The following is a 27,679-nucleotide window of genomic DNA, read 5'->3' as shown; positions in this document are numbered from 1 at the left end:
ATGTGGATGTGAAGCTGTATTTGAAGCTGGTCTACTTGTTCATGAAAGTATTGATAGTGAAGATTTGCTTTAAAAATACATGAATTAGTAATTCATTTCTACATGTTTTCTGGCTATGTGAAAGTCCAGAGCACTGACTAATGCTGGTCTGTTCAACTTTAATAGGTTTCTTCATTTTTCTACTCAGTATCAAAACTACTTTTTTTTTTTTTTTTTTTTTTTTTTTTTTTTTAGCTTTTTCAGCGTCAGTTGAATCAAACTTGACTTGGCTATTTGTGTTGTTTCAAATTTTGGCATTATTAGCTACATATACTGTAATGTAATGCACTATTCTTTAAATTCTTGGGATTTTATTCTTGCTAAGTCTCGATACATTGAAGTTGCCTGTTTTCTGCCGAAAGAAAGCTCTTGAAAGAGGTAAGATTTCTGGTTTTATTCGAGCTACTGCTGAATCAAAATGGAATCTTAACTTCTGTTGCATGACTAGGTGAGCAAGCCGTGTTAAGGGCTAGTATCCAGACAAGTAGAAACAAGTCTTAATGTGTCAAAACAACAGTGAAAGCAAAGTTTGCAAATATTTCTCAGCAGTTGGTTCTGTGATTAACTGAAACGAACGGAAAATTATTCAGAACAGATTCTTGCCCTGCCTTTAGGGAAGACTTTTTTTGAAGAACTCTTCAATCTGCCTTAAGTTTCCTAATTGAAGGTGAAGGCACTACAGTTGTTTATGCTTCTTTAGGGATTGAATAATAGTGGTAAACAAAAGATCTAGATCAGCCTTAAGGAACCAAGAGATGTTTTAGCTAGACAAGTAATTTCATCTTGGGAGTGGGAGAGGGGCAGAGGAAGGTGTGCTGTCTGATCTCAGTGGTTTTTGTTTCCTTGTTTCATGGTCTTTTTACCTTCAATCTGAGTCAGATGTTCAAAGTACCACGTAAAGACAAGGTTGTGGGCTGGAAGCCACTCTGTGTTTGGTTCATAGCAGACAAATTCTTGCAGTTCTACAATAGTCTTACTTTGGGTGCTACTTTTTTGTACTCAAATCTGTTTATGGGCCCTTCAGCTTTATACTTTTCATTAGTATGATAAAGGCTTTATTTTGCATGTAGTTATTCAGGCTGTGTTTCCAGCTGAAGAAAGTAAGGTTTAAGGAAAAAGTGAATTTTGAATAATGCAAGAAGTAAATTACCTTTCACTACTTAGTGTGCCGGCTTCATTTTATGCTTTCTGAAGTATTTGTGCATAAGAGTTTGTTTTCTTTCCCCTGCTGTGGTTTCCAGAATAGCTTATATGGTTTCTGTGAGGATTTAAACTTACTAGCTAAAGAACAAATCAAAAGTTGCTTCTCTTCTCAGAACAAACTTGTTTTCCAAAGCATTCCTCTACAAAAATATGATTACAGAATTATTCTTCAATGTGCCTAATCAACATTGCTATACCAGAAATCTATTATTAGTATTATTAATATTGTTATCTTTTCTGTTCTTGTTTCAACTGAATTGTATCAGATCCAGTATTGTCACTGTAGTTGAAACAGTGAAATTATTTCAGACTTTAACATAATTCTTATGTGAATTATGAGTTATTCTATCCACCATCCATACTTAATCCTGATGGACATGTCCTGCTGCACTAAATTTCAAATATGTCATTTGTATCCTTTGATACAAATATGTATCAGTATCCTTGTTTGAGGACACCACACTCTGATGTCTGCTTTTTTTATTTAAACAAAACACAGACCTCTTAGTTTATAGTTTTTGATGACAAGTGTCCTCCTTCCTGCTCTTTGATTGGCAAATATAATCCGTCATTCCAGACACGTGAAGGTGCTCAACAGGTGTTTATTTTCTTCACTTGGGAAGCTGACCTTTCTCCATGAATGCATCTTCGGCCTTGTCAGATCCAGTGAACTTCTTCCCTCCTATGCAGGTTTTATTGCTCTGTAAGCGAGCCTCCTTCTGGCAGATTCCCCACCTGCTGCAACTATTTGTTATAAATCTGAAGTTCTTCCTACCTCTGGTCCCATTTCTGGTACTAGGAGCCTTTCGTATGGAGTGCTACGGAGGTCATCCAGCTGCTTTGCACAGTTTGATCTTCTCCCTCATTCACATTATTGTGGTTTTGGTACTTGGGTGCAGTCTTAGTGCTTGTTAGGAGATTGTCACTATATGTTACAAGGGCTCTGTGCTGTTTTTTGTTTGTGCATCCCCACCCCATGTGTGGTCAGTTGTCCTCCATTGTCTGTCCATGTCAATCCTGCCCCTTCACTTTTCCATGGGGTTTTAGGGGAGGATATATGGCTCTACTCTGCTGGAGAGGACATCGGAATTGTTTTATCGTTTGGCTAATCTTGTGTTGTCTTTATAGAAGGTGGAGGCAGTTAACTGGTATGGAATTGCTTTCCAGTGACTCTGAAGGGGTCCCACGTGCATCTACATTTGGCTGTCCCACCAGCATGGGGGCAGTGTATGGCTGTAGCCTCAGAGCTGATCACAAACCTCCCTCTCCTCTCTATTTCAACTCAGATGTCTTAAATAACCCTTTGAAAATCTTCAGCTCCCTCTGCTATGCGCTGCTGCCTCAAAGGGCAGGAAAAAGGCCTTCAGTGCAGAGAAAAAAGTCTCTGGGGTTGTTACTGCTCTGCATCAAGGGATGAGGACTGAAGTTTTTCTTCACTGGGATTCTGAGTGTTGCTTCTGTGTTGCTGCCCTGATGTCTGAAGACTAGGAACTTAGGAATGCTTACCATCTTAAAATCCTGGTTTGGCTAACTTTTTAAAATTTCTTTTTAATTCCAGAACATTTGAATCTTCTTTGGAAACATAAAAACAAAGAGCTGCTTTTTAGATATCTTTCAGGACAATTGACACATTCCAGGGAAAAGCAGTTGGGTTTTTTTCTGCAAAGTTCAGAAGAATCTGCATTCTCTGGGATTTTAAAGAATTATAAAATGAAAACAGTTTAAAATTTAGCCTTCAAAATGAATGTTGTGAAGTCCGATGACAAAACAAAGAATGGCTTGAAGTCTTCCTTACTTATAAGGGATGAAAATGGAAATAGCTATGCATGTGACAGGGGTGCACCTTCCTCAGAGAACTGTGCTGCCAAGATACATAGTAATTCTACTGACCAAAATATAGTGACTGAGCATGAAGGTGATACTAATTTTGAAAATAAGGGTGACTTCAGAAATCTTTTAAAACAGCAATGTATTCAAGTACTTGATCTGCAGAAGACACCCGGTAAATACACCTGCATAGGAGCTCCACAGGGAGATACAGATGCTGCACGCAGGTCTTCTGTGACTGAACAGACTTGTATGTGCCCTTTGAACTGTGGCTTGGAAGCAACAACAAGCTTAGTGAAAGGTGATTTTGCTATGGCAAGGATGCAAAATCAGAGTATCAAACACTCAGTGCCTTACAGTGAGACTGACTCTAACTCTGTAGTAACTTTTCCTGCTTCGGAGCAGAACATGCAGTCCCTGAAAAATGACAGGGCATGCTGCCAGCTGAGCACATTGGATGTTACTAATGTTACAGGTGAAAATCTGGGAACTGATCAAAATGATGACAGGCATTTGGGGGAAACATTTATATCTTGTGAAGCATGTATTACGGAGAAATTTGATAGAACCAGCTCAGAAAGAACACCTAATTTCATCTCTGCAAGTGTTGAACACTATCAAAGAAACACTAACAAGACTGATAAAGAATCACTGGAAACAGAAGCACAGGCTGTAGAACTACCTGCTGGATGTATAGATACTTATAAGCAAGATGCATTATCACCATGCATTAATATTAATGAGGATGACCAAGCAGAATCCTTTCAGATTACTCCTTACCATGATGAAACTGAGAATTCCAATGCTGAAGCATGCATGGATAGTCATGTAAATAGTGTGCACCTTCTCCCAGTAGATCAAATGCATGGAGAACAAGTATCAAACAAAACTAGTGAGCCTTTAACCAAAGAACAAAGTATCTCTGAAAATGCTGCTTTTCAGAATAAGCACAACATTCCTTCTGTATCTTGCGGTGTTCCAAAATTAAAGAAGATGTTTATGCCTGAGCTGAAGTGTGAAGCAACTTTTGTGGTCTTCAGTCCAGCAGCTGATGAAAGCAATGCATCTCTATGTACTTCAACTCCTAAAGAACAATCAAAAAATAGGACTTTTTCTGTTTCAGATTTGGAAGAACTTGGAGACAAGTCTTCTAAACTAAGACCAAGTGAAGCATTTGTAGGAGGGCATAACAGAAGGTCTGGGCTTAAAGCTAGTTCAGATCAAACTGCAAGAAAACCAATGGGCAGGTCTCCTATTGCATCAACAATAACCAAAGCAAAAAAATCAGAGATAGTTAGTTTTCCCAAACCTAATTTTAAAAATGTTAAGCCAAAGGTTGTGTCTAGGCCTGTGCTACAGCCAAGAGACAGCGCAGCATTAAAACAGTCTCCGCAGTCCCCTCAACTATCATCTGTCTCCTCACCTCTAAGGGTTGGTTCCCCAAGGCAATTGTCCTCCTCTCTAAAAGTGCTGAAAAAACCAGTAGATCTAGCTAAAGATACTAAGGTGGAATTGCCTGTAAATAAGTCCCATAAGCTACATGTTAACAAGCACCTCTTCACCAGCCAAGTCGGACATGCCACAACACATCCTAGAAACGCTTCCCACAAGGTTTCAAAAACACCTGCGTTAAAGCAAAGTCCGCAAGACATTGACAAAGCAAACACTACCCATCCGGCGTGCTCCTTGGCTTCTGCTGTGCTTCCAGCATCTGGAGAGAACTCCAAAGAGATGCTGGATGATAAAATGGAAAGTTCAAACTCCTTAATGACGCCTTGTACTCAAAACATTGACCTGACCAAAGGTGAAAAAGAGCAAAGCAGCAACATGGGAGTGCTTCTGGAAGCACCATTAGTAAAAGATATGAAAAATGAAACATTTGATGTGCACTCTGTTCCTTTGGTAAGTTTTTTTGCTTTCATACTTGTATGTTTTGTACATTTGCAAAAAAGGAAATTCAGTATTGCACAGTGTGTAAATTATGGAGTGGGTTTGGTGTCTACAAATGTAACTGTAGGGTTGATTCTGTGTAGAGTCTCTCCCTAGTAAAGACAGTGAAGAAGTATTGTCTTACAGATTGGTTGCAATTGGTCTCAACTGCAATTTAGTGTCACCACCTTCATCTTACTCCATAACACAATTTTTTTAGTAAAGTCCTTTTAAGACAATACAGTTTACAAGATATCTAATAAAAGCAAACAAGTCTTAATTTAGTCGACCTTGCAAAATTGCCTAGCATAACTTGGTGAGGTTTTCTAAACACAGGTTTTAATGTACATGTTTTTTCAAGATGATTCTAGTGATACTGTAACTTCAAATAGACATTAGAAATACACTGCTGTTTTTGATATTTTCTTTCAAAATGTGATTTAGAACCAAAGTAGACTTTTTAAAATTAGTTATGTAATTTTTGTGCATATATTAACAGTAACATTAAGTCACACAAAACCCAGAGACCAATACTTTGGTGAAACATTTTAACATCTTAATTTCACTGTTTCCTTTGTATAATTTGGGAGTCTATTTGTTTGAAGTAGAGCCGGGACTCATTAGAATAGTTAGGAGTAGTCAGGAAATATTTCTCATGCAGAGGGCATATACCTGGTTTTAGGCAGTCAGCCAGCTGGAAGGTGCAAACTTCCTGGCCGGAAGGTATGCATGTGCTGGTTGCTTGGGAAATATTTTGGGATGAGTCAGCCGCCTGTCAGGAGAAAAGTGGTGCTTTCAAATGGACTGAAAGAAGGTTAAAAGAAAAGGAACTGGGGGGAAGACGGGAAGAGTGTTGGGATTGGGTTAACCAGGATTTCAGGAGGTGCAGCAGAGACACAGAATTGGAGTCTTGCTACGTTTTGAAGTCTTTCCTGTTACTAGCTTATTGGTTCAACAGCTGATATTAAACTGGTGAAATGGAGGCAGCAGCTGTTATTGGTAAAACTGTCATTGTCTGACTTTTTGATAGGCCTTACTAATTTGCCAGAAAAATTCCAGTGAAATTCAGTATACAGGGGAAGCTACTTAGAACATTTTTGAAACACTGCACAAAAAATTAATAAGTACTATTATTTATTAGATTAAGAATTTAACTTGAAAACCTAAGTAAGCGTGAAAGCAAGGATGGTCTGTTTTAATTCTAGTCTTTAAGAATTTGCATTCTTTATCAGTCCTTACTTTTGGTATGAAAAATTGGAGAGAGTGCTTTTCATTAATTTCATTGCCAAAAAAGGAATTTTTTGTGATTTTAATTGTTCTGCTTGTACTTGGAGAAGCAAAAGAGAAATTTCTATAAAATGTGCTGTAAACAAATCAGCTAGATTAAACTTAAAAAGTGGTCTTCTTAAGTGGGAAAGTACAGATTAATATTTGAAAATGAAGATGAGGACTGTAGTCAAAAATGGAAAGTTTGATACTCCAGCCGAATTGCTACAATCAGCTTGAGTCACAGAAAAGCACATGAAGAGCTGAACTATAAAGTGTGTCTTCATAGGCTTGACAGGAGTGGCCATGACTCAAGGCTGTATGAACTGGAGCAAGAATTCTGTGTAAAACATAGATGTTTCACACATACAAACCATTATTTTAAACCTGTCCTGTGTCTACTCCTGTGCTTATGTTTTATCTGTGGCACCTCAACATGAAGAATTTTAAGCTGTTGTGACATAAGATCTAGACCAGGAAACTATTACAAGGGCTGTGACATTTCAGGAGTCAGGACAACTAACTTCTAGTCAGTAATACAGGACAACTAACTTCTCAGAACATTAACGTGTAGTTTGTTGGTTAAAATTGTGAGATTAGGTGTAGCCATGTAATTGAATGACTTAATTAGAGTTTGGGGAGGAAGAGGAAGAAATTCTAATGTAAAATGACCTCTCTGTAACCTCTTTTTAGTGTGTTGGTCATTACTAGTGATTAGCTTCAAACTAATAGGTTTGCTTTGCTGAAGGCCATTCAGGAGATTGTTCTTGAAGTTCTGAACTGCAGATATGGACAATGGGATAAAGACTAAGCATGTTTCCTACTTGGGTGGTCAGTATTTCATTACAGATGCTGCAGAGGAAGATCCTTAGTTTCTCACAGTGATGGTGTGTTGGCTTTTTGGTTTCTGTTTTTTTTTTTTTTTTTTTTTTTTTTAAACAGATGCCTTCTGTGAAAGATGGGACAGCCCAAGGGAAGAACATACCAAAGAAAGATCAAATCACACTACGAAGTGTATTAACTCCCAAGGTTAAAATGGTGCCATCTGTGTCAGCCTTGAAGAGAGGATGTGAAAATAGAACTATCAACACTATTAAAACCCCTTCTCACAAAGAAGCTTTTCTGTCATCAAGTTCTGGTAAGAGAATTTTTCACTGGAATATTACCACTTAACCAGTTTCTTAAAATTAAGGTATCATACTTAATGTAACTTCTGACACAACTTTTAGGGTGGTACAGAGCTAAATGTCAGTGTTAAATACTGTCTAAATTGTAAATTGCTAATACAGGGCAAAAAGAAAGGCAGATTACAATGCATAGTTGTAAAATTTCATAAGTGGTGTGTTTAGGAGGATGTGGTGCTATTAGAAAAATCAATATTAAATATTATTTATATTTGGTTATATTATACTATTTTGTGAAATTACAACTAAAATTACTTGAAAGAGGAGAAAATAGGGTGCTCAGTTACCACGCTCTTGTAATAAGCAACTGCATGCTATCCCAATGGGAATGAGTCCTTATTTCAGGACATAACATATTTTGTTCAACCTAATTTTAGTACAGCTCTTTAGTTTCTAGAAAGGGGAGAATGCAATTGAAGGTGAGACTACTGCTTGAGCTGCTAATTTAACAGACTGATTAATAGCAAGGGCAGGGATGAATCTCTCGTCTAGTCTGTAGGCTGCTGTTCAAATCTCATGACTAGAAACTACATTCCGTAACTGTATTATAGGGATTCAGATGTGCTCTGGTAGGTTATGTGCTGGGCTTTTTTAACCAAGTGTGGCAATCTAACTAGTTGCAAAGGTAGCCTGTCTATGAATGGCTACACTACAATGCACTGTAATTTGGAAAGTACACACCCAGCTATACCCAGTAAAACCTGTTCCTTTTTTTTTCATTTTTAGCCCACTCAATCCAAGATTATAAAACAGTAAAAAAATAGTCCTCTTAATTATATACAGGTGGTGAAGTGTGATAAAATCTGTACATATATTTCTTTATGGGATGGGTACCTCAAAGAAAGTGGGTATAGGCTATTCTCCTACTTGAGGCTTGCTCATGTGAGGCACTTGCTCAGTGAACCAGGCGCCAGCCTGTAGGCTGCCAGTTTCTTGGAGAACTCATCACCCCTCTAAATACCAGCCTAGAGCTTTCCTCTCTGTAATTATGGCCTTAGAAGAAGAGAGATGGATATAGATACAGAGTTTTCCTTTAGGTTATTATTCCGGATAAGTTCTATGATACTGTCACTAGAAATAAATGTAAGCATAGGTGAGTTATAGGAATCACTTCTTCCCTTCAGAAAAAAAGAAATTAGATTTACTTTCAGAAGAAACAGAAGTCATTTGCTGTTGAAAATAAAAGCATTTACTCCCCAGATTATTTTTTTTAAGATAAAACTGTCACTCCTTAACTAATTGGTAGTCAGTAGAATATTTTCCAAATTTTTCCTACTGGAAAAAGACTGCTTAAGCTAAAAGCATGAAGCAGCACTCTAGCGTTTCAAACTTGTGGTGGGATCTGGTAAGACTGGGACTTTAATGCTGCACTTGAGAAGAAATTTGTATTCTCCATGCCCTTTCCCTAGTCCCCTGTTCCTAGCTCACTGTTCCTGGCACATATTACCCTTCATCTTGCTTATGCAGTGTTTTGGTGCTACATAGTAGGATTTGATGCATTCAGCTGTATCTGGTTAACTTCCCCATCCCTTATAAAGGGAGTTTTTAAACATGTGTCCTTGCTCCCTGGTAAATCTTGCAGTGATGCAAATCAGAAGATAGGATTACAGGGTGGGATATGGGGCAAAGTAGGAGTATTTGAGATTGCTGGTAAACCTCCAGTATTATGTGACCACACCTTTCAGATAAAACCATATCTACTGCTGCTTACCCCTTCTGTTTTTAACATTTTGAAGTAAAACTGTACATACACTTTTCGTGACAAAGTGGCAGTTTGTAAACCAAACCGGGTTACCTGTTTAGGCTAAAGCATTCCTGAAGGGTATAGCTATTTTTTCCAGTGGAGTCACTTGAACACTTTGGTATTAAACTTCAGCTCCCAGATAAATCATTCAGTAGCTGTACAGTTGTTTGCTGTCAGGATTTTGTCAGACCACAGACAGACTAGCTAAATCCAGAAAGGAAAGGACTTCTGAAGGTTGCCTAGTCCAGCCCCTGCTGCCTGTAACTGGGTCAGTACTGAATTCAGACTAGGTTGTTCAGTCGTTTGTCAAGTTGAGTTTTAAAAATGTCTGAATCCTAACCAACTTGTTTCTTCCTGAGGTACTAACATATATGCAGCTATTTCTTAAACAGTTACTGATAATATTTGGATCATTGGGCGACAAGAGGAGTTTGTGTAGTTGAATCCATTAAATACTCTGAACAAGAGAAATTATAGTATAGCTCTATGTCAACTCTCATGTGTGTATGGTGAGGGGCAGAAGTGGTGCATCTGTCCAACATGTACTAGTGTGTGTATTATTCCTAGAATAATCAAGAGCTTGTGAGGATTGTGTTCACACAATGGCTGTTCAAGAAATGAAAGAAGAAAAGCCATGTATAAAACACCAGTTATAAGATCCTTGGAACCTGTCAGGAGTTGAGATTTTGATAGGTTTTTTTTTTCCATTTGAAAAACTTAGGTACTCAGTGGTAACATACTTACCCAATTCAAAATATTTCTTCTTAGGAAATTTCCTGATTCTCACCTGAACAGAAGACAGCAAAAGGAGAGCAGAACTCATATCCCAAACACTGTGTTTTTGTGAGGTTATTTGCAGAGCATATTAGGCTAGAAATAATTTGGTTTGTTTATTTCAGAGTCATTGCTGAGCGTTTTTCACCTGTATTGAGCGTTTTTCACCTGTATTGGTGTATCTTAGCTGGAACTTGGAGTTTTTGCTAAATTAGAAATAGGTTCTCTCAAAGACAAGCACACCTTGATCCACTGTACGAAAGTGATTTGCGAAATGGTGAAGCCCCATTTCTGCAACTGTGACCAGATTTCCAGACTTGCTGGAAGCTAGATGCCTCAACATTATTTCTGTAACTATTTATCTCTTTCTTCATGAGAGGGGATGACACACTCATTTTAAGACAAAAATCTTAATTCTCTACAGGTAATTTTCCATGGTGGTGTGTGTAGGTTTCTGTAGTAGTGGATGGCAGGCTGTATGTCTTTTGCTATGTTTGTTTTCTGTCAATGAAAACATTTATTAGAATTCAAGACACAGAATAACATGTTTTTTTACTGGAAAGGATATATAATTTCAGAGCCCTGATAGAGGACTTTGAACTAGCTTCAGAATCAAAGCAACTGTTGTTTTTGTTCCCATGGAACACACAGAGCCTTCTAATTTGGATGTACCATAGCCAGTGTGGAGGAGTAATAACCTGATAACAGTTAAGGTGTTATGGTTTGTGAAGAGTCATGTCTTTGCCTCACTTGATGGGAGGAGTTGACGGGGATTGGAAAAGCCAAGGAGCTTTGGTGTTCACGTGGAACATTACTCTCAAGATTTTCTGCTATCACACCTGCCCCAGCAACTTTATATTACCACCTGTGCAGTTGAAAAAAGGTGCTGTGATAGTTCGAGCCACAGGAAATGATTTCAACAGCATCAGATTAAGAAATGAAATGATTTACAGTAAATCTAAAAATGTTTATGCCCACCAGTGCCTTTTTTACCTTTTTTTGCTGACTACAACTTACCTGAAATTAGGTAAAGGACCTTTACTTGCAAGTAAGACTTCTGATATGCTATAACTTCATCTCCACTTCTGCCTTAAAATTACACCATTACTTTAAATTATTTCTCACTGTAAGACAATTCACGTTGTTATGTTTTAGCTCTGAAAAGATGAGAGCTCTATCAAGCATTGTGTGTAATTGAAACTCTTTGGGAATCTGAAAATATCAGTAGTACTATTCCTCTGCTTATTGTTAAAGACTTGCAGAAATCAATGGAAACCATGTAAATCATCTGTGTAACAAAAAATGTCTCTTGCTATCTAGTGGGGTGTTTTTTGACTTTTTGGGTACTCTTCTGTCTCTGATTTAAGGCACTGTTATCCCTTCAGCAGTATAGCGGCCCTGTGCTTTACTTACCATTTCCGTGAATCTAATCTAGTGGTCACTCCCTTTTTCTCTTGAGGGTATTTTCATAGCATTTAACAAGACCAGTGAGAGCTTGGGTACAGAGAAGCTTTAAAGTATGAATTTCGTGTTTCCTTAAAGATGTTTTTGGACAAGTGAGATTGTTCCCTTATGACAGGTTGATCATACTGAAGGACTTTTCCTGTGTTCTGCAGCTACCAGAAGCATGGGAAGAATAATTCCCCAAATGCTATAGAAAATATGTGTATGCAGGTTTAGTGATACTTTGAAATCCTGATTTTCTTTTTAACTCATACTTGCTTAATTCCTGCAGTTGAATTTTGGCTTGATCGTACATTAAATGTCTGATTAAGAGAAGCTTCCATAGTTAAAAGCAGAACAGGCAGTGACAAATTAAGACTCAGTCTGTTATTGAGTGTTATTGCTGTTTATTGTACAAAGAAAGGCTTCTCAGATGGAAAATTCAAATCAAATGGCTTCAGTCAGTTTTCATAGAGCTGAGACATGTAAAAACTTGGTAATTCAGGACTTCTTGGTATACCCTTTCACAATACTAGTGAAACAGGACCAAAACAATTTAGTTCCACTAAGCATTCCCACAGTCCTTGAGTCTTTGTTCTGACACTGAGCTAGGAGCCAACCCAAATACAGTTACTGAAAATAATTTTTCAGCTTGTATCATTCCTGTTATCTACCATGTGACTCTTTAAAGCTGGATTGACATATTGCCAAGAGGAAACAAAATTTTTAAATAGACAAACATAACTTCCAGGTTCTCTGGATTGAAAGTGTCATGACTTTACTTAAAATCCTAGAATAGACAGTCACTTGTAAAAGTGTTTATATACTTCCTCATAAACAAATCTGGAATGCACTAGGGTCTACAAATAAGGCTTAAAGTTTAGTTTCAGCTAGTCTTTTTAAGCTTTTCTTTTACAGAGAAGCCAGCTTCTTTTATGGATCCTAAAAGGTGGTTCCTCATACACTAACTTACCCAAGATGATTATTTGTCCTTCTTAGTCCAGATTGACTGGGTTTCAGTCTCCTTTTCAGTCTCCTTTTTCTTTTATATATCTGTTCTAATTAAAGCCTGTGTTAAAAGTGAACTTAAAACTTGCATATTCCCCTTCAGATGTTTAGGAAGGAGGAGACTAATGCATGGGTCTCCACAGAACATAAGATCTGTAGTCCATAGTATGACGCAAAGCTTGTCTATGATCCTTCTTCAGTCATCTTAATCCAGACTCTCTACTGCATAGTGACTCTGTATCTTATAACCACTTCTCTAAAAGCTTACTCGGTGTATCCAAAAGGACTTTTGTCCAGTTGATGAGTTTGTGAGAGTTCAGAAAACAGTGTTAATTGTGAGGGCCTGGGAGCCTTGCTGTTTGTTTTTTCTCCAGTCACTCGAGTTGGACTTGTCTGGTAATGTTTCCTTCACCCTCATTTCCTGGACACCCTCAACAGGAATGGTTTGCTGGAAGCTGCCTGGAGCAATATATTTACTTGTGCTGAGTACTGACTGCTAAACTCCTGCCCCAGGTGTTGATCATTCAGCTACCAAATGGCCAATTCACAGTTTGAAGCCAGAAAGGAGGCATAAAATGATGTAATCTGAATGTAGCTTTGTCGATTTGCTTTTAGCCTTGACTACATACACTATCAAAAAAGCTTACCATAACTTTCACACCTATTTTCTTTTGTTACTTTTCATTAACAAGGAACTCTTCCTGTGGGGTTGGTTCCACTTATATTTTAGCAAGCCTTTCATAGGGTCCATCATAACAATGTATTTTGGAACAAAATACTCCCTATTTAGCTTTGAAAGTCCAGTTGACCATGAGAAACAAGTGAAAGGTTTTTGTTTGTGAGGTAGTATGGGGGGATCTGTTGCTATGAATGATTTCAAAGCAAGCTGGTTTATTTATATCTGGATTGTTTGGATGTGGTTCTCTGAGTTTTGAGGGGATGGGGGGAAAAGAGGCAGAGGGAGTTGGAAATATTTGAGTTTATGGGTAATTCAGATAGTCTACTGGCTTTCAAAAGGGGGGCATTTCATCCTGTAAGCTTTATGTAAGGTGCCCATAATCAGTGACTATAATTAGGGAAATAAATTTTTTACATATGTTCCCAGACTTTTTACAGGCAATTTTGTGACTAGCCCCATTGAAGTTTTAATATGTTGTACCTGTACCAAGAAGCATGATTGTACTTGCAGAGACTGATTCCAACAGTCAGCATATTGACGTTGTCAGCAATGGGGATGTATCTATAAGAATATTCTCCTTTAGGAGAGAAGTGTGTGCTACTTCCCTGCAGGGGAATTTCTTGGTGCCTAGTCATTTACTTGCAAGGACATGCTGCTGTGTCTTGAAATAACTCTTTACTGCTTAGTTCTGAATTCTCTCAGGGTAGGGGTAAAAGAGGAGGGAAATATGCATAATTGTCTTCCAGAAGAAATTTGGTTTTGTTTTGCTGCAGTGAGCTTCCCCTTTCATTCAAGGAACATATGAAGTCCTGCAACAGAAAACTTAAGAGATTTGTAGATAACGTGAGTTTTGAAGTGGCAATCTAAGTCAAACAAAATTCAGTGCCTAACACAGCTGAAGGCTGTGTGGTATGGAAAGCTGGACAATAATGAAAAGCATAATTGGATGGGATTGGTGGTTTTCTTTTGCTTCAGCTTACCTTGCGGTACATTGATTTGACTTCTTGTGCCCAGTACTCCTAAACAGACAGAACTTTACTGTAGCTGTGTTGAGCTAGTGTTTAAGTCAGCATGCAGCCCGTGGCAGTCTCCTGGCAAAACCAGAGTGGGCAAGCTTTGCCACTGCTGTGCCGCTGCTGTGCCTGGGAAACTGGTGTAAAACTATCTGCTGTCCAGAGACAGGCTTTGCCTGGCAGTCATAGGAGGTGGCTGCATGACTGTGCAGAGATGGTCTCTCATGGGGCCACTCTAGTTCAGCCTACAAAAGGAAAAACCTAAAATGAACTAAATTCAGCAAGACATTGTAATGGGCAGACAGGAGGAGAGAGAGCAGGTGTGAGCTCAAACTTGAGGGAAGAGAAGGGCTGTTTCTAGGTGCTGGAGAGGTCTTTGTGCAAGGGGTTGAGAGGAAGATGAGGAAGGGAGAAGTCTCTGATTGTGGAAGGGTTTAACTGGCAGGAAATCTGCTGTATTTCAAAACTGGACCAGATAGGGAGGGGCAAAAGAGAAATTGAACAGTAGGCATATATGAGACACTACTCTTCCTCACTCTTCCTCTAATTGAAAACACCCCAGTCACTCTTCTGATGGTAGAATCGTTTGAGAAAAGAAAAAGGGTTGTTTTGGTTGTTGGTAACTGCTGATAAATGCTCTATAGTAGTGATGATCCATTTTCCAGTTTTAGCCCAAGAAGGTTCAGCTGCAAGGGGAAGAACATGTGAACACCTACCTGCATGGACACTGACACCCTAGTTATGTTTTTGGCACTAGCTTATTGCTGGTTCCTTGCTGCCTGTCTAAGGATTCTAGGGGAATGTGAAGAATGCTGTGGAAATCTGTATCAATGGAGAATTGAATCTTGCCTTAGTATATAAACTGTTCTCTGACCAGCTGTTACTCTCTGAACAAGTAAATTTCTCTCCTATAAATGTTTCAAGACCCAGAAATAACTTGACATTCCCTGGTTTTGTCCATGTTTGTGTTAAGCATTTGAACATTCATAGCAACATAATGTAATTGTGTCCTTCCTTTTTGGTAATTTTGGTAGTAATTTGAAACTTTAAAAGGGGAGATAATTCAAAAGACTTTACCCTAGAATTATGAAACATTCTGTAGCCACTCTTCCTTCCTTGAAGGAACAGTGATACATGTATAGCATAACAGATAGTATAGTCAATAGTGCTGAATGGCTAATCAGGCAAACTGGAGAGCTTGCAGCTGTCAGAAAACTGTTAGTATTGCTACTGCTTTACACTGTTTAAAATGGCAACCATAAGCACTCTTATACATATGTTAAGATCGGTCCGCTGGAAGCAATACCCAAGTCCAGTTTGTCTTTCCATTATTTACTTCTTGTTTTCAATAGATGCCAAAAGATAGCATGTTTTCTTGAAGGCTTACTCCCTGTGCTTTATCAAGACCTTGTACTGTAGGCTTAGATAGGGTTTTTTCACCAGCCAAGAACTTGAACATTTTTAAAACAGAGCCCTCTGGATTTTTAAACTTGCTGGGAAAATCACAATCCAGCAAACAGTATCCTTCAAAAAACACCTTTTGCATTTAGTGTGCCCTAAGTTTGTGTTTGGAAAATGCTTCCAACAACTCATCCAGGTGTCATGTAGCTCTGTGAATGCCAATTGCTCAGTGTTCAACTCTAGATGTAAAATGTGTTGATGTGTTTTGAGATGGTGGACATGAAATTTCAGATTTCGTGAATACGTATCTGGCTTTACAGTCTGCCTCATGTCAACATTTTGTCAATGTGTGGTTTTTTAGGCTCCAGTGCTGTTTAAAGGAAGCTTTAACTTTTTCTTGACAATTACCACCTATGATGGATTGATATGAAAGAATGATTATATGAGTAAGGATATGAAAGCTGACTTCAGAGCTTCTTGAAGAATGAGCTTTGTTCTTTGCTTATTTCCATTCCAATACAAGAGAGACTTTAACATATTTCAAGTAAAATGGTTGTTGCATGGAGACTTTTTTCTAAAGAATTGCCAACTCATTAGTTCACTGTAGAGGAATGTGGTATTTCTGGTATCCCACTTCAGTGACTAGATTAAATAACTGATGAAAGCGTGTTACTTTGATGCTACTGCTTGTTGTCTTTATAATAATGGTTGACTAAATATTCTGCTTTTATGCTTATTTCCAATACTTTTGTTTGTATTCCATATCTTCCTGCTTCTATCTTCCAAATAATTCTGTGTAACTCCTTTCTTAGGAAATGGTACTTAGGAAAAAACCTTTAAAACCATTAGTCGAAGTAATACCTAGAGTACTTGCTTAACAATCTTGTATCATGACTTCAATTCACCCTCAAGCTGGGCATTCGAAAAGTGTATTTCAGTGCTTGAGTAATTACTTTAATAGCAGCATCATAGGTAAATACCAGCCAGCAGAAGAACTAAGAGAAAAGGTCATCTGTCTGATCTGCTTTTGAAAATGGACGTCCTAGAGATTGCTGCCACACTCCAGCCTCTGCAGAAAAGTTGGGCTTGCTGCAGATTGTGTATAGGGAATGTGCTGTCCTAGAAAAGACTGAGATTTTCACATGTTTACATTTACTCCTCTTGAGTGAAAATCACTGTGAAGAAAACAGGATTTTGTTCCTGTTTGTTTTGGACTGTATGAATGAGTCCAGCACAATAGCAATCAAGCATGCTACCGTCATCTTTAATCAAATGCAGCTGATAAAATGCATTTGTTCCTCTAGCTCCCTTTTATAATGTAGAACTTTAACTCACTAAGTCATACACAGTGTTTGTACAGTAACACTTTTTTCTGTTTGTTTTTTTGGGAGTTGCTCGGGTTTATACCTTGTTTTGCTGGGAGGCTATTTAGAAAAGGAATTCCTGACTGGTTTGGTTTAGTTATTTTCCTGGTATGTTGACCCATTAAAGAAATAAGACTTTAGAAAACATTGTGGAAAGTTTTATGAAGCTTTCTGGTTTGTTCTATGACATGTAAACGTGACAGAAATGTTTTTGGTCAAACACATAAAATTATTTCTGTTACGTTGTCTGGAGTGCTGTTTCAGAGGCCTTTTTAAAAAGTATGAATTTGTGGTTTTGTGGTGTTCTCATAGCACAACAAAGCTTGTATGCTCTTTAGTATATTCCATATATTCAATTGTCCCTCTCAGTAACTTTCAGAAAATTCTAAACTATGGCTAAGAATTTTGTCTCAGTGGTTTTACACCAGGCTACAGTAAAGCTATATACAGAATCAGTCCTACATAGTAACGGCAGTAATAAACGTGCACCTGTGAAGAGAGGTGTGATGCAAAGCTTATTTAATTGCTCATTGAAGCTTGTGTGTTATATTCTGTGACTAGTAATATTCCAATGCAGGTTTAGTATATATTGCAGGTGAGGTTTCTCTTTTGTTTCTGAGTTGATCTGAACTGAGGGAAGTAGCTTGAACATACCTTCCTTTAACAGTCCTGTTTCTGCTTTTGCGTACTTCATACAGGATGTTTTGAGACAAGTTAATCCTGTCACACCACCTACTGTTGAAAGGCAGACATTGGGCATGTTTTTCTTGCCTAACCCCTTAATGTCATGATTTCCCGGGCTTGGTACAAATCGAAGGTTTCTTGGTCGTTAGTATTTAAGAGTAGAAATCCAGTAGTAAAACTGGTGTTGCTTAAGGTGAAATTAATTATTAGCTAATCTTATCATATTTCAGAAGTTTTCTAGCTTAAGCACAGCTGAAATGTTGTTTATAGTGACAAGAATAAGAGAAGGGTATTCCCTTTAAATAGAAATTTGATTGTTCTAAGTCAAATCTGAGACACTGTAGTTGCTTCTTTTCCATTAAGATAAACTGTCAGCCTTGAAAATGGCAGTGACATAGGAAATTAACATCTTTTAGATAGTTTCTCTTATAATAAATAACAAAATATTTTCTAAAAAAATGTAAGTCTGTCTTCCATATCTCTGGTTTTGTACAAAAAAGTCTCTTATCCATATTCAGAAGGCTCTATTAAGGTCTTGATGGTGGAGCTGACAGAAGTCAACTCAGAGCTGGCAAGAGAAGTCCGTGTGCATATAATTTCTCTGGACCATTGAAATTTTAATCTAGGTGCACACTTTTCAGGAAATAAACTAAAAATTTAATTTTTCTAAACTAAGTTTTTCTTGTGGAAAGTGTATATTCTTTGTTAGTAGTGCAAGATTGAGCTCCTCCTATGCCTACCTCCTGTATAGGTGCTTTTCCTATTTGATCAACTTTGCTGTTGGGTGTTTGTATTCAACAAGCTCAGTTGAAAACTGGACAAAACCCAAAGATGTTTCTGCACCAGCTGGCCATTAAGAACTTGGTTTTGGATGTGATGTTAAACTAGTTCTGTAGAGCTACTCAGTTTTCAGGATATTATATGAGTACAAAGCCGTTTGATACTCTCATGCTGTCTTACTCCTTGAAAGGGTGTTATTGTTTAGAGTGTTTTGTCAGAGGGGAATGAGATTGTGAATCTGTTTTGGGGAGGAACAAACAGAAGAATCCTTTCTTCGATTCTCTTTGAAATGGAGGTTATATTTTTTGTAGAATTGCCAGTACAGCAAACCATAATGTGAGGTAAGAAAATGCAAAAAAAGTCTTTTTTTTGTGTGTGCAGGTGTTTGCACTGAAGGAAAATCTATTAAGTTCTTGACTTGTTTCTAAAGCTTCAGTCCTTGCAACTGTTTTTATGCATTTACAGCACGTTTTACCATATCAGTAGGAAGTAGATTAAGCCATTTTACATGGATTTTTAGTGTGCAAATATTTGTATTTGTAGGCATGTAAAAGCAGCAATCCTTTAAGTTTCTTTCCTACTCCTTCTGTTCTTATTTCTCCCTCCTCTTTCCCCACTAATTGACAGGTGTAGGATCTTTGCCAGGAGAGAAGCATGCCTCAGTGAGAAATTCTCCAGCCTCGTGGACTGGCTTTCATAAATCCCTTGCCAAATCCAAAGTGCCTGTCAAAAGATCAGTGCTTGAAAGAACACCTAGCATCTCATCAGTCAGCAGTGCTCAGAGTGAGCAAAGTCTTTTCAGCAGTAATTGTAAGTACATGTGAGGGTTATAGGTTTTGATTGATTGATAGTCAACATCAGTTGCTTGTTGGTAAAAATCCTCTTGGAAGGGAGTCCTGTCTGACAAGTATCTGTGTTAATTCTGATTGTACTGCTTACTAGTTCTAGGTCTTACTCTTTTCTGTACTGCCTGAAGGAGCTTCGAGCCCTGGATTTTGGAGATTTTGGTACAACTTCTCTTCCATCCTGAAGCATTACATAACCAGCATGTCTACTTAACCAAGACTCTCCTAGTGTTTACATGTAGTGTAATATATCTGAACAGAATGGTTTACTTGTCATAATATTTGGAACAGCGTGTTGCAGGTTTTTTGATGCTAAATGTTTTCTTGAACCGGTTTATATCTGCTTTCAGAGTTTTAGGACAAAATACATAGATGAAATTACAGGCATGTAAGTTAAACTTGTTTTAGAAGATTAATCTTTGCATGGGTAGACTTCTGTAATTTCTAAGGTAGCTGTAAACATTGTAAACATAGCTGTATGACCTAACCAAATCAATCTTGATCAAAATTAGCGATAAAAAAATACCAGGACTTGCTTTTTTTATGAAGTTCTACAGCAGTTCTTAGGAGTTCTGGGGGGAAAAGTATGAAGGAAATAAAACAGCTGACTGTCAGACATATTAGCATTCCTAGCTATGCATATTCAAATAAGTACATTCAAATATTCTGCTACTATCATATCACCTGTTATATCTTGAAGACTGGGCAAAGGCCTTTTATTTGTGCCAGATGTCACTTAAATCTGTCTTCAATGGACTGAAAAAGAGAACTGTGATTTAACATACGTCTGTGGTTTATATATGCGCATATGCATACACACATAACTACATTTTCTCGTATTCTTCTCCCTCTGCCCCATACATTAAACTAGATCCTAATATATTCCTCAAATGAGTAAGAGTATGTGTAATAAAATGTGCATGTGCATCTTGCTCTGTAATGAGATCGGTTCTGATACCGTGACAGCCATGTTGACTTTTGCTGTTCAGGTTTAGGACTGTATCTGGAATTGCTAAGCAGCTTTGTTCTCTCTTTGTTTTGCTCCCTCATGTAACAAAGGAAGGGGTCATCGCTTCATAACAAAGGAGTGTATTCAGATTAAGTATCCAAACAGATGACTCCTTATTTAGCCTGATTTGCTAGCTGCTGTCATCTGTTTTGTCCACTGCCTTCAAGCTTACAATTTTTTCCACTCCGATTCACGAAGACCAAGCAAGAGCAATATGAGAGGCTGAACATGGCTGCAGTCTCATAGACTTTAAGCTTGCTTAGATCTTTTTTAAATGACTATACCAGGAGGACTCCGCAGTTGCACAGAAACTAATTTTTCTCCTATTATTTTCTTCAATTCTACACTAACTCCACCGACCGACTCAGGAAGCCACTATGATATTACCTTACTGACATTGCTGGTAGTAGGGTCTTACAGCTTTTGTATTGTTCCTTTGTTAGCCACGTTTACTGGGAAGAGAAGTAGGTTGTATTCCTTTTATTTCTATTCTAAAGCATGTGTTTTGTTTTGTGGAAGTTGGTAAATATATGTAATGTTTTGTTCTGCTGATTTTCTGTGAGATTGTTTTTCTTTGGAGAATTTTTTATACTTGATGAGAATTCTTTATATCTAATAGTAAGGTTTTGTGAGTATAATGACTTAAGGTTACATGTAATTTGTATGTTAGTGAAATTTTTATGACTTTTAATCAAACTGGAAAGAACTAAGGAATTTACTTTGTATTCTAATGCTTAGTACAGTGCTGTTCTTGTTTTGTATTCTTTCATTTAGTCTACTATGTAATAACGACAGAAAAAAAATTGTAAAGCTGAAGTGTTTTTATTAGGTTGGTGGGACACACAAAGATCAGAATGGGAGGCTTTATGCTGTGTGTGTCATGAAATGTATGACAAACTACTGTGATCCTGTCAACAATATTAAATCAAAAAGGCACTTGGCTTGTTTGGAGTTTGTCTTGTGTTAACAGAGAAAAAAAAATTACTAGAGAGCATTTCTCCTGCTTTGTCAGCTCAGCCCTTTGTTATGGGATGTCCTTGGATTGGTAATTCCATGTGGCAGCATTAGGGTTTGCTTTCGTTTTGTTTTGTATTTTTGTCTAATGAGCACTTGAACTTTATAATTCTTTTCTCTAAAATGACTTCTTATTTGAGAAGTTCAGAAATCATGAGGTTTGAAATGCTGTAGTTACTAAAAGTATATTTTGTATGCAATTAGTTTGAGCATTGAAAACCAGATATTTTTAACAGTAATCTCAGTAAGTTTTTAACAGTAACCAGATATTTTTAACAGTAAAACAGTAAGTTTTAATGCTGAGCTGAAAATACTAGCCTTTGAACATACCAAAATGTTTAACTCTGAGGTTAAGAAAAGGAATCCAGATTTTAATTGCATTAGAATAATTACATATATAGTAAATAGTATTTCAGAAGTTAAAAAGCTGATCCTAGAAGTTGGCCTACATCTGCATTTTTGTACCATCAATACTTCATTAAAATTCTTCTAATGAGTTCAGTTTTCAGTACTTTACTGAGCTGGGATCACTTAATTCCTGTCCATCTTTGTTCAGGATTGCAGTAACTGCTCCAAATTTTATGAATAAACAGCTTTAAATCTGAAAGTGATCAAACTCTGTAAACCTGTGAGGTTTTGGTGGGGTCATTTGGTGTTGTTTTTTTTTTTTCCTGCACACAGCCTGGTTAGCTGACTCCAGAGTTTTTAATAGGATAGATTGTGCCCTAACTAGTCTTGCACCTGCTTGCACAACCAAAGTGTTAATTCCGTGGTGTGCTGCTGAGTTAGAAGAGGAAGTAGCACACTAGTTCACAGGCAATTGATAACGGCTTGCAGTGAATTCTGAGCAAACATCCTTAATTTAGTGATTTACAAAAAAAAGTTGACTGCTTCACACCTTATGCTTTAGTAAAACAAATTGGTTGTAATTCTCTAATGTTGATCAGGGTCAGATTCCCACAGAATAACTGTGTTACTGATGTGTTATGCAAATTGCTCCTCATATATATATATTTTTTTGCAATTATTAGCTTTTGAGTGTTTAGAAAGGCTCCAACTTCCTTTTTTTAAAAAAAGATGATGTCTTCAGTTGTGTATGTTTCTTAGAAGGAAATCCTCTTTCTGTGGTAGAAAGTATTAAGTGGCCAAAAAGGATCTTTTTGAAGTAGTTAACTTATATGGTTTATGCTAGTCTATTTAAAGACAATAAAATAATCTCAAGACTGTATGTTCCATCTTTTGATGAACAATATTAGACATGTAGTTCACATTGCCTTTAAAAAAAACAGTCTCAATAAAACACTAATCTGAGGCAAACCTGGTAATATGTGACAAAAGCTTCCCCTTCCCCGCCCTCCCTCCTTTTATTTTTTTTTTTCAATGACTAGAGAGGAAAACAGCACTGTGACAATTCCACAGTGACTTAATTTTTGCTTGTCTCTGGTAAATGCCATATGAATTCTTATTCTTTAATGTGTTAGTATACATAATTTTTAGTGCCCAAACTGAAGTCTACTCAATCTGTACTTTAGAAATATTTTCATATCTTTTCTAGACAACTGAAACAATGTTTTCCCAAAATTTCAGGTTTTTGTTTTTCAAGGAAAAATTTCCATTGTGACCATAAACTCAAACCTCTTTCCTAAGACTAAGGTCCTTTAGTCTCTGGTAAAACTGACTTGTCTTATGATTTAATTTTCTCTGAACTATAAGTGCCTAGAACAAATTCTTTGTGATTTTGTTTTGCAGCTGCAAGTGCCACAGTCATCAGGAATGGAGAATGGCCTTCAAAACCAGCCTGCCAGAACGGCACTTCAGGGCCTGTCCCTTTGAAAGCATTACCAAGACCTAGATTCCACTCACTGAGGTCAACTCCAAAAGGTATATGAGTCTGTAGACAGAGGAGGTAAAATCACATCAGTGGTGCTTCAAGTATTGTAAGACTTCATAGGAAGGCTAAAATATTCTTTGTATTGCTGTAATTGATAGAGGTATTTCAGGGAAATGAAGAGATATGAACTGTGGTTTCAGTTTTGCATGGTACAGGGACAAAATGCACCTTGCTACATTGCAGGTGTCATTGCATGGGATTTGCTTTGTTTTAAAAAGAGTTCTTTCAGAAAATTCAGGGCATAGGCTCAGTCACTGCTGGTAATCTACAGACTAGACATACTCTGAATTTATCCTGAGTATGGTTGTTCTTGTCTTTATGCAGACTTTGTATTATCTTCACCCCATTCAGGACCAAAAGAGCCTTGGGGGATGGGGATATATTTTTGAATAAAATATTGTTAGAAGGTATCTTCTTCTGTAGATCAATGACATTGTCCCATCTTTTGAAGGCGAAAGTGACAGAAACTTAGCTTTTTATATTGCTTTTTCTTGGTGTTCTTCTTATGGGCTGTATTTGAATCTTTAATGGAGACAAGACAATTAATTGTGTTTCATCATCTTGTGTTAAAAGAAGCATTAAATGTACTTATTGACTTTGTATTAGACATTGTTCAGGTTCCTGTTTTGGTTCAAGCTACGAACTCTTGATTGGCCAACAGTGTGTCATCCATTCAAGCCACAAACACCAGTTGACAAGTCATTCTCTGACAAAAATTAAGGACATAATGGGAGCAGATAAATAAGCTTGCTGTGTCTCTTTCCTAAGTCCTAGCTGTAATCAGCTTGCTTCTGACCATCTTTGTGGTGAACTGGTTATTGTAATTGGATAAGCCTAATTAAATGCTGTACTCCCGCATTAGACTTAAATTTTAAGCTGGTATCTGATATAATCGACAATAAATAAGAGATGCCTACCAAATGTCTTGCTGTAATGACATGCTTTAAAAGAGTGAATAGGGGAAAGAAACAGAATTTGCCACAGATTATAAATCACTTTGAAACAAACACAAATCATATAGCTTTCTGACAATCTGGCGGTTTCTGTTAGGGTTCAACACATCATTGTCTTCAAAAACCTGGCAGTGTGCCTTCAGCACCTGCAGGAGCAGTGTGGCCAAAGGAAACTGGTATTCCCCTTCAGATCAGTGTTACCTGGACTATGGTATTGTGTTTTGGGTCCTTCCCAGACCAAGAGGATTGTTTTGAAACTGGAAAGTGGATACTTAGGAAGATGGTTGGCATCTCTGTCCAGTGAGAGGAGGTTGAGGGAGTTGAGCCTGTGGAGTCAATAACTTGAAAAAGACAGCTGTAAAGGTCATGGTGCCAAACTCTTCTCAATAGCACCAGATCACGTACTAATCAGAAATGCTTGCAAACTGTAGAGTGGGAGATGCATCCTTGCCCAGTGGTGCCACAGAACCACCTTTCCTGGAGGTTTGCAAGGCTCATCTAGACAAAAGCACGGCCAGCTGATCTCGTCTTAACGGTGACCCTGCTCTGAGTGGAGTGTGGATATCTGGCCTCTGGAGGTCTCAGCCAGCCAGCGTTTCCTTAGCTGCATTGTATTTCCTGCTGTTTTGAGACTTAAGTGACTTGATCTTAGTGCTAAAAGGAAATCTTGACTTATGTTTTCTCCTGCTTAGAAGGCTTTTAAAACTAGTTTTATTTCTTGCAAGGTGAGTTCTGGCAAAGCAGAGCCGTAAGTTTAAATACAGCTTAAGCGTTCTAGAAGGTTACTCTTTTTGTGTTTGAATTGATTTTTGGATCTTGTACTTAACTGTAAAAATGTAAGCTAAGTCTTTAATTGCTGAATAGTTCTACTTTAAAGTTCATCTAAGCTTTTACTTTTAGGAGCCAAGAGTAGATCTGCTTCACAGAACCAGTGCACACCAAAATCATCTGGTCCTCTACACTTAGCAAGGAAAATTGGTGAGACTAGAGGTAATCAATTGTTGTGTAGTCAATTTTTCACTTTTTCTTGGACCTCTGTCTTGAGAAGGAGCAGCTATGCTTTGTGATTTCAGAATAATTGAAATAGTTAGCTTATTTTCTTTGCAGTTCACCATATTGGACACTAGCTCTGCAAAGTTCTGTTCCTTACCTGTTTGCTTTAGGAACATTCATTCTCTACTGTCTGCTTGAAACTTGTATCCCATAAAAATACAGGATAATTAATCTGTCTGTTAAATGATGTTCTGTCACCTGCTTATAAGGTTGTATGCTTGCAAGACACAGTGTGTATTAGATTTTGCCAAGTTTGTGTTTAATTTAAGCAAGAGTCTTGTGAGAGCATGCTGATCAGCTCTGGCTGTTGAGGAGATTTACTCCACTTTATGTTTCTGCATTGGATGTTTGTTTTATCTTTAACTTTAAATGAAAATGAGTCCGTTCTGCCAGGGTGAATCTAAAGAACAAATACAAACCTTTGGACAAGTTTTTTTAAGACAAAATTTTCACGTTGGTAGCAAAGCTCTATTTGCAAGACTGAGGTGGAGGGACACAAGTACAGTGGTTGTACAAAGCAGCTTGTTTCCTGATGAAACCTGTGCCATAAGATCCACTCTATTCCTAAAGCCTGTAGAAAAGTGTTATCAAAAGATCTTTTATGAACTTTGGCACATGACTTTAGCATTTACTCTCAGCAGTCTAAAAGATTGCTTTCATTCAATATCCTTCAAAATAGTGAAGTTTGTAGGTCAATTTTCACATAACTGTTAAGTTACAGAGTAAGGGTGGGTTAACTTTCTCAGTGCTTTCATTTTTATATAACTTGATTGTTAGCACATTTGAGAATGTTGTTAATTTATTGCTCCTCTATGCAAATAAAATAACTGTAGCATACATAAAGAAAAAAATGCTATAATGCCAGTATAGATGATAGTTTCCTATTGTCTGTGGTCCTCTTTGAATGAATAAAGTGAAACAGTGCTACCTGACTTAAATGAGATACAATAATTGTAATGGAATAACTGTAATTGGGAATGCATCCTGCATTTTTCCAAACAGTTTCTTATAATGCTAAATCTTGCTGTAGATCATGCCATCAGCCATCACAAGAAAGAAACTGAAATTGCAAAGTTTGAGGAACTTATGTTGAAGGAATCTTGAATCTTAAAAATAGGCAGCCCTACTGCTCTGTACTGGTTTGAGGTATAATTTTTTTGTTGTTTGTTTGTTTCCTTTCTGAAGGTACTCCTGGAAGAAATGTACACCAGAGTGTGTCTTGTTTGGGTCCTGGTGAGTTTTCTGAGTGCATTTTATATTTTCTGTGGTGCAACTCAAATTAAGTTTATACATTATATTAGTATATTGGTTCTTTTCTGGGAAGAACAGATGCACAGTGGATAACTCTGTAAACTGTCACTGACTCTAGTTTCAAGGAATATGGAAAAAAGCCTATTTTCCTGGGTTTTGTCTACTTCCTGTCTTCTGTCTACCCAAGCCATAGGCTATGCAGTCTGTTCTGTTCCTCTGTTTACAGTGAGGAGACTTAAACTGTATGAAAAAAAAAAAGAAGTATGGAAATGAAACTTGGGTGTAATTTTTACTTTTTAGCCAAAGTAAGTAATGAATGAACTCGTGTGTTGCAGCTTAAAAAAAAACAACAAACAAACCAAAAAAACCCAAAAAAACAGAAGAATCCCACATAGCCTTCCTTTTCTGGAACATTCATTGTAGATAACCTGTTAGTGTGAGCTGGTTTTGTGAATCACTCTAGACTACATTTGTATAAGAAGTTGAAATTATTGGAGCATGTTGATTTGTCTGTTCATATGGCAGAGGGAGAAATCACAGCTGAATAAGTGGCAGATGGCATTTCAAAATCTGGCAGAGTTTTAAGGACTTCATATTGGGTTTGTTTTTGGTGTTTGCGCCAGTCAGGACACCTGGTGCTAATTTCTATTTGCCAAGAGACTGAAAAGTCTTCAGATGATGCTTCTACTTGCAGTAGTTTCCAAGTCTTTTTAAGAGAGTTGGCAGTCTAAATTAGTTTCCTGAGAGTCAGTGTGTATTTGTTGAATTAAAAGCTACTTGTAATTAATTACTCATTGAAAAGCTCTTTTTGAAAGATACTGAAGATCACTGGAAGACCCTGTGTCCCCCTGAGTGAGCAGCAGATGTCTTTCTCAAAGACATGCTGTAGCCAAGCAGATGTTGTAAATTTGAGTCTGAAATTACTAGGCAAATCACTTCTGACCTGTAACTCCGGTTCTGTGGCAGTATTTTTTAAATTTCCTGTAGTCCTAACATCCATTTAATGCTTTTGTCTTTTACTCTCTTAGATGTCAAATGTCTACATATTAATTGTGACAGAGTACTTTGATATTTTCTGTTAAGAGTCAGGGCTTCTGTCAGATTTTACCCAAAGTGTTTGTTCTGTTTGTTGCTTTTACTGATACTTGGCTGAAGTAATGTTAGTTTAGGTAAAGCCTGGCACTGAATTTCAAGAGCTCAAAGTTGCTGTTTTGTGTAAGCGTGTGGGGGATAATTCAGCTAGCAACATAATATCTTGAACAGCTCAGTTGATGTAACTCCTAATAAGCAATAAAATCCATTTCTGGACTAGAAACGAGGAAAAA

At 37.5% G+C, this 27,679-nt stretch overlaps 1 protein-coding gene across 3 annotated transcripts in view; it reads left to right on the top strand.

The window, feature by feature from the left end:
* MTUS1 (microtubule associated scaffold protein 1) overlaps nt 1-27,679 on the top strand; it is a 114,235-nt gene that overhangs the window by 28,032 nt on the left and 58,524 nt on the right. For all 3 annotated transcript variants that reach the window (XM_083861924.1, XM_083861925.1, XM_083861926.1), the window contains 6 exons: nt 2,801-4,971; nt 7,207-7,402; nt 18,966-19,148; nt 22,956-23,087; nt 24,951-25,040; nt 26,289-26,336. In XM_083861924.1, the coding sequence (XP_083718050.1) occupies nt 2,983-4,971; nt 7,207-7,402; nt 18,966-19,148; nt 22,956-23,087; nt 24,951-25,040; nt 26,289-26,336 (2,638 nt within the window). In that variant the 5' untranslated portion in view covers nt 2,801-2,982. The remainder of the gene's footprint in view (nt 1-2,800; nt 4,972-7,206; nt 7,403-18,965; nt 19,149-22,955; nt 23,088-24,950; nt 25,041-26,288; nt 26,337-27,679) is intronic.

The sequence above is a fragment of the Zosterops lateralis genome, assembly GCF_965231275.1.
Source record: "Zosterops lateralis genome assembly, chromosome: 5".
Lineage (NCBI taxonomy): Eukaryota > Metazoa > Chordata > Aves > Passeriformes > Zosteropidae > Zosterops > Zosterops lateralis.
The sequence above is the reverse complement of the archived record's forward strand: the minus strand, read 5'-3'. Positions and strand labels throughout refer to the sequence as shown.